The 7527-nt window shown below is 45.7% G+C and overlaps 1 protein-coding gene across 1 annotated transcript; it reads right to left on the reverse strand.

Moving 5' to 3' along the window:
* Positions 1-2406: 2406 nt before the first annotated feature.
* LOC144591614 (zinc-binding protein A33-like) lies at positions 2407-7315 on the reverse strand. The gene is made up of 4 exons (XM_078395671.1): positions 6905-7315; positions 6730-6825; positions 3294-3405; positions 2407-2414 (listed from the first exon to the last, which is right to left on the reverse strand). The coding sequence occupies exons 1-4, from the start codon at positions 7313-7315 to the stop codon at positions 2407-2409; spliced, it is 627 nt and encodes a 208-aa protein (XP_078251797.1).
* Positions 7316-7527: the final 212 nt, after the last annotated feature.

Genomic DNA, 7527 nt, shown 5'->3' on the forward strand with positions numbered 1-7527 from the left:
TGCAGGATCAATTTATCCCAAAGAGGAGGTAAGATTCTAAGGGGAGTAAGAGGCACCCGTGGCTGACAAGGGAAGTCAAGGACAGCATAAAAATAAAAGAGAAGTAGTACAACCATGCAAAGAAGAGTGGGAAGCCAGAGGATTGGGACTCTTTTAAAGAGCAACAGAAGATGACTAAGAAGGCAATACGGGGAGAAAAGATGAGGTACGAGGGTAAACTAGCCAATAATATAAAGGAGGATAGTAAAAGCTTTATTAGGTATGTAAAGAGGAAGAAAATAGTCAAGGCAAATGTGGGTCCCTTGAAGACAGAAGCGGGGAAATTTATTATGGGGAACAAGGAAATGGCAGACGAGTTGAACCGGTACTTTGGATCTGTCTTCACTAAGGAAGATACAAGCAATCTCCCAGATGTTCTAGTGGCCAGAGATCCTAGGGTGACGGAGGAACTGAAGGAAATCCACATTAGGCAGGAAATGGTGTTGGGTAGACTGATGGGACTGAAGGCTGATAAATCCCCAGGGCCTGATGGTCTGCATCCCAGAGTATTTAAGGAGGTGGCGCTAGAAATTGTAGACGCATTGGTGAACATTTACCAATGTTCTATAGATTCAGTATCAGTTCCTGTGGATTGAAGGGTAGCTAATGTTGTCCCACTTATTAAGAAAGGAGGGAGAGAGAAAACGGGAAATTATAGACCAGTTCGTCTTACATCAGTGGTGGGGAAGATGCTGGAGTAAATTATAAAAGACAAAATTGCAGAGCATTTGGATGGCAGTAACAGGATCATTCCGAGTCACCATGGATTTACGAAGGGGAAATCATGTTTGACTAATCTGCTGGAATTCTTTGAGGATGTAACTAGGAAAATAGACAGGGGAGAGCCGGTGGATGTGGTGTACCTTGACTTTCCGAAAGCCTTCGACAAGGTTCCACATAGGAGATTAGTGGGCAAAATTAGAGCACAAGGTATTGGAGGTAGGGTACTGACATGGATAGAAAATTGGTTGACAGGAAGAAAGCAAAGAGTGGGGATAAATGGGTCTCTTTCAGAATGGCAGGCAGTAACTAGTGTGGTACCGCAAAGGTCACTGAAAGGAAGCATGCAGGTACCGCAGCTACTTACAATATACATTAATGACTTGGATGAAGGGATTAAACGTACCATTAGCAAATTTGCAGATGATACAAAGCTCGGTGGTAGTGTGAACTGTGAGGAAGATGCTATGAGGTTGCAGGGTGACTTGGACAGGTTGTGTGAGTGGGCGGATGCATGGCAGATGCAGTTTAATGTGGATAGGTGTGAGGTTATCCACTTTCGTGGTAAGAATAGGACGGCAGGGTATTATCTGAATGGTGTCAAGTTAGAAAAAGGGGACGTACAACGGGTGTCCTAGTGCATCAGTCACTGAAAGGAAGCATGCAGGTACAGCAGGCAGTGAAGAACGCCAATGGAATGCTGGCCTTCATAACAAGGGGAGTTGAGTATAGGAGCAAAGAGGTCCTTCTCCAGTTGTACAGGGCCCTAGTGAGACCGCACCTGGAGTACTGTGTGCAGTTTTGGTCTCCAAATTTGAGGAAGGATATTCTTGCCATTGAGGGCGTGCAGCGTAGGTTTACTAGGTTAATTCCCAGAATGGCGGGACTGTCATATGTTGAAAGACTGGAGCGACTAGGCTTGTATACACTGGAATTTAGAAGGATGAGAGGGGATCGTATCGAAACGTATAAGATTAGTAAGGGGTTGGACACGTTAGAGGCAGGAAACATGTTCCCAATGTTGGGGGAGTCCAGAACAAGGGGCCACAGTTTAAGAATAAGGGGTAGGCCATTTAGAACTGAGATGAGGAAAAACCTTTTCAGTCAGAGAGTTGTGAATCTGTGGGATTCTCTGCCTCAGAAGGCAGTGGAGGCCAATTCTCTGAATGGATTCAAGAGTGAGCTAGATAGAGCTCTTAAGGATAGCGGAGTCAGGGGAGAAGGCAGGGACGGGGTACTGATTGAGAATGATCAGCCATGATCACATTGAATGGCGGTGCTCGCTCGAAGGGCCGAATGGCCTCCTCCTGCACCTATTGTCTATTGTGCTCCTGTGTTACCTGTGTTCCAGGATCTAACATCTCCAGCTGACCATATGTGCGTGAGGCTTCTCAGTCAGTGGGTTGGTGCAGGAATGAAACTCCAATTACCATTCAGTGCTTATCCTGACCAATATTTGCATCACATAAAAACATCAATGTGTCCCACAAACCAAGTGAAATAAGTCCATATGTTTTACCTTGTTTAAAGGAGTCAAACGTTTCTATCAACTCTGCCTTCAACAAAAAGAGGTGGTTGAATTTTTCAGCCGTTATGGCACCATCTGTCACTGACAATGAATTCACCTCATCACTAATCCTGCAAATATTAAATAGCTGATTACAAATTGTGCATTGATGTTTATGAGGAAATATGTTACGTGCAGAGTTTCAGTGAAGAACATGCCCTACCTTCGCTTGCGAACAGCTTCCTCCTGAAATAAATAAAACACAAGACTGAATTGATCGAGGCAGAACTACTGAGAGCATGAATTTCACCCAGATTATTACGAGGTGTTAAAAATTCCCATTTCTCCACTCTCACCCCCAATGACACACAGAGAAGAATAATGATATTGCAGACATAGAACCGATGGAGGAAGTATAAAAATTATTCAAAAAATTACACGATGCTGACAGGATAGTCTGGACAGGTTGTGCCTTTCGGCCGAATAAGGGGTAGACCATTTCGAACGGAGATCAGGAGAAACTTTTTCAGCCAGAGAGTTGTGAATCTGTGGAATTCTGTGCCTCAGAAGGCAGTGGAGGCCATTTCTCTGGATGCTTTCAAGAGAGAGCAAGATAGAGCTCTTAAGGATAGGGGAGTCAGGGGGTATGGGGAGAAGGCAGGAACAGGGTACTGATTGAGAATGATCAGCCATGATCACATTGAATGGAGTTACTGGCTCGAAGGGCTGCATGGTCTACTTCTGCACTTGTTATCTCTTGTCTATTGAATATGATGTTAGTGATGTGTAGGAAGGAACAGCAGATGCAGACAATAGACAACATAGTTGAATTTGTTTCAAATATATCAGATGTCATTTTGTGATGGTGCACATTTATAGAAGCAAATTTAAATAGACTTCCTTACCTCTAGAAATTTCATGCTGTCTTTTTGTTCCATCCATTCCTGTAAACGCAGGAGTTCCTCCTGGTTAGAATTTAAATTCTCTTGAATCTCCCGAAGATTTTTCTCCATTAGATTTAGAATACTCTCCTCATCTTCGCGGATATCTTTGAGGAAGTACTTTTCTTTCTCAGTGATAATCTGGTGCAGTTCAGCAAACTGGGATGTGACATGGGACTGAAGGCTGTGTGACTCTTCCTGTCAAATGAATGCTGAAGATTAACATAATATATTTCTGTTTTGTGTTTGTTTACAGAATAAGTGACTATATAGCCCATCAGCGCCCGGTTCTCAGAATTAACTAATCAATCAAATTCTCTCCCATTTTCCTGAAACAAATGGGACAAAGGAAGGATATAGGTGGAGACAGGAAGACAGAAGGAGATCTGGGAAGGGGGAAGGGAAGAGAGGGACAGGGGAATTATCTAAAGTTGGAGAAGTCAATGTTCATACCACTGGGCTGCAGGCTGCCCAGGCGAAATTTCACAAAATTTCAGCTATTTTTTCCGCTGCTCCAGATGGCAACCTATTTACATCGGCGAAACCATATAACCATATAACAATTACAGCACGGAAACAGGCCCGTTCGGCCCTACCAGTCCACGCCGACCACTTTCTCTGACCTAATCTCATCTACCTGCTCTCAGACCATAACCCTCCAATCCCCTCCCATCCATATACCTATCCAATTTACTCTTAAATAATAAAACCAAGCCTGTCTCCACCACTTCCACCGGAAGCTCATTCCACACAGCCACCACCCTCTGAGTAAAGAAGTTACCCCTTATGTTACCCCTAAACTTTTGTCCCTTATTTCTGAAGTTATGTTTACTTGTTGGAATCTTCCCCACTCTCAAAGGGAAAAGCCTACCCACGTCAACTCTGTCCGTCCCTCTTAAAATTTTAAAAACCTCTATCAAACTCAGGCTCGGCGATCGCTTCGCTCAACACCTGTGCTCGGTCCGAGTTAACCTATCTGATCTCCCGGTGGCTGAGCACTTCAACTCCACCTCCCAGTCTGACCTTTCTGTCATGGGCCTCCTCCAGTGCCATAGTGAGGCCCACCGTAATTTTGAGGAACAGCACCTCATATTTCGCCTGGGCTGCCTGCAGCCCAGTGGTATAAACATTGACTTCTCCAACTTTAGATAGTTCCTCTGTCCCTCTCTTCCCCTCCCCCTTCCCAGATCTCCCTCTATCTTCCTGTCTCCACCTATATCCTTCCTTTGTTCCGCCCCCCTGACATCAGTCTGAAGAAGGGTCTCGACCCGAAACGTCGCCCATTCCTTCTCTCCTGAGATGCTGCCTGACCCGCTGAGTTACTCCAGCATTTTGTGAATAAATACTTCCTTACATGATCGGTGATTATTCAAAGTCTAAGGCGGTTCGCAGAGCTACCACAGTAATCCATTATATCAAATATTTGCCCGCACATCGCTTTTCGCGAGACTCTCATTCGGAATGAGGATCTCGTCCAGGAACGTCACCCATTCCTTCACTCCAGAGATGCTGCCTGACCCACCGAGTTGCTCCAGTTTATTGCGCCCATTCATTCATGCGCTACACAGGGTCAATTACAGCAGCAAATTTATCCAGTCTATCCGTTATGCATTAAATGGGGGATAAACTACACAACACCAGAAACTCCACACAGAGTGGACAAGGTCCCACATAGGAGATTAGACAATAGACAATAGGTGCAGGAGTAGGCCATTCAGCACTTCGAGCCAGCACCGCCATTCAATGCGATCATGGCTGATCACTCTCAATCAGTACCCCGTTCCTGCCTTCTCCCCATACCCCCTCACTCCGCTATCCTTAAGAGCTCTATCCAGCTCTCTCTTGAAAGCATCCAACGAACTGGCCTCCACTGCCTTCTGAGGCAGAGAATTCCACACCTTCACCACTCTCTGACTGAAAAAGTTCTTCCTCATCTCTGTTCTAAATGGCCTACCCCTTATTCTTAAACTGTGGCCCCTTGTTCTGGACTCCCCCAACATTGGGTACATGTTTCCTGCCTCTAATGTGTCCAATCCCCTAATTGTCTTATATGTTTCAATAAGATCCCCCCTCATCCTTCTAAATTCCAGTGTATACAAGCCTAATTGCTCCAGCCTTTCAACATACGACAGTCCCGCCATTCCGGGAATTAACCTAGTGAACCTACGCTGCACGCCCTCAATAGCAAGAATATCCTTCCTCAAATTTGGAGACCAAAACTGCACACAGTACTCCAGGTGCGGTCTCACCAGCGCCCGATACAACTGTAGAAGGACCTCTTTGCTCCTATACTCAATTAGTGGGCAAAATTAGAGCACATGGTATTGGGGGTAGGGTACTGACATGGATAGAAAATTGGTTGACAGGCAGAAAGCAAAGAGTGGGGATAAATGGGTCCCTTTCAGAATGGCAGGCAGTGACTAGTGTGATACCGCAAGGCTCGGTGCTGGGACCGTAGCTATTTACAATATACATTCATGACTTGGATGAAGGGATTAAAAGTACCATTAGCAAATTTGCAGATGATACAAAGCTGGGTGGTAGTGTGAACCGTGAGGAAGATGCTATGAGGTTGCAGGATGACTTGGACAGGTTGTGTGAGTGGGCGGATGCATGGCAGATGCAGTTTAATGTGGATAAGTGTGAGGCTATCCACTTTGGTGGTAAGAATAGGAAGGCAGATTATTATCTGAATGGTGTCAAGTTAGGAAAAGGGGACGTACAACGAGATCTGGGTGTCCTCGTGCATCAGTCACTGAGAGGAAGCATGCAGGTACAGCAGGCAGTGAAGAAAGCCAATGGAATGTTGGCCTTCATAACAAGAGGAGTTGAGTATAGGAGCAAAGTGGACCTTCTGCAGTTGTACAGGGCCCTAGTGAGACCGCACCTGGAGTACTGTGTGCAGTTTTGGTCTCCAAATTTGAGGAAGGATATTCTTGCTATTGAGGGCGTCCAGCGCAGGTTTACTGGGTTAATTCCCGGAATGGCGGGACTGTCGTATTTTGAAAGACTGGAGCGACTAGGCCTGTATACACTGGAATTTAGAAGGATGAGAGGGGATCTTATCGAAACATATAAGATTATTAAGGGGTTGGACACGTTAGAGGCAGGAAACATGGTCCCAGTGTTGGGGGAGTCTAGAATCAGGGGCCACAGTTTAAGAATAAGGGGTAGGCAATTTAGAACAGAGATGAGGGGAAAAAAATTCTGTCAGAGAGTTGTGAATCTGTGGAATTCTATGCCTCTGAAGGCAGTGGAGGCCAATTCTCTGAATGCATTCAAGAGAGAGCTAGATAGAGCTCTAAAGGTTAGCAGAGTTATGGGGTATGGGGAGAAGGCAGGAATGGGGTACTGATTGTGAATGATCCCATGATCACATTGGATGGCGGTGCTGGCTCGAAGGGCCTCCTGCACCTATTGTCTATTATCTATTACAGCAGCAAATTTATCCAGTCTATCCCTTATGCATTAAATGGGGGGAAAACTACACAATACCAGAAACTCCGCACAGAGTGGCCTTACCCGAACTCCGGAAATCTTCCCCTTCTGCAGCCGCTCCATTTCCTCCAACTCTGACTTCTTTTTGGTGAGAGATTGTACGGAAGATTTAACCTGATCCTGGGATCAGAGAGCAAAGGGGGTTAGACAATGACGAATCAAGCAGGTGAACGAGTGGCCATAGTGCGTTTTATTTTACCTTGCGCATTTCAACAGCTTCCCGAAGCGGCATGAAGTTGTGAGACTTGTGTTCCTGCGCGTCTCTGCAGATCAGGCAGACCAGTTTCTGGTCCGTTTCGCAAAACAGCTTCAGTTCTTCCTCGTGTTCCTCGCAGCGAAGTTTACTTTCTTTGCGCGGCGGATTCAGGCTCAGTGTTCGAGCTTTCTCAGCCAGTCTCGCCAAGGCCCGACTCACCCTGAGGGTGCGGTCTACAAACTGCTCTCTACATTCCGGGCAGGAGTTTCTCGCCTCCCGGTCCCAACTCTGCGTGATGCAGGAGCGACAGAAGTAGTGGCCGCACTCCAGTGACACCGGATCGGTGAAGAAATCCAAGCAAATGGGACAAACTGCCTCCTCGGTCAAACTCTCGACCTGGTCTTTCGCAGCCATCTTTACTCTGGCACTTCCTGGTTCAAAATGGGAGTGTCCACTGCGCACGCTGCCGTCTGGGGAATGAATGTTATTTGTAGACAATACAGTCTATAAATAAGAAATAAGAAAAGGTAAATAAGAAAAAATGTCAAGCTTTATAATTATTTACTGGGTATGAATTGGGACCCCATTGGAGTAAAACGTAAGTTTAATGTTCATGGTTAGTAAAA

Source organism: Rhinoraja longicauda, unplaced genomic scaffold, assembly GCF_053455715.1.
Source record: "Rhinoraja longicauda isolate Sanriku21f unplaced genomic scaffold, sRhiLon1.1 Scf001233, whole genome shotgun sequence".
NCBI classification, from domain to species: Eukaryota; Metazoa; Chordata; class Chondrichthyes; order Rajiformes; family Arhynchobatidae; genus Rhinoraja; species Rhinoraja longicauda.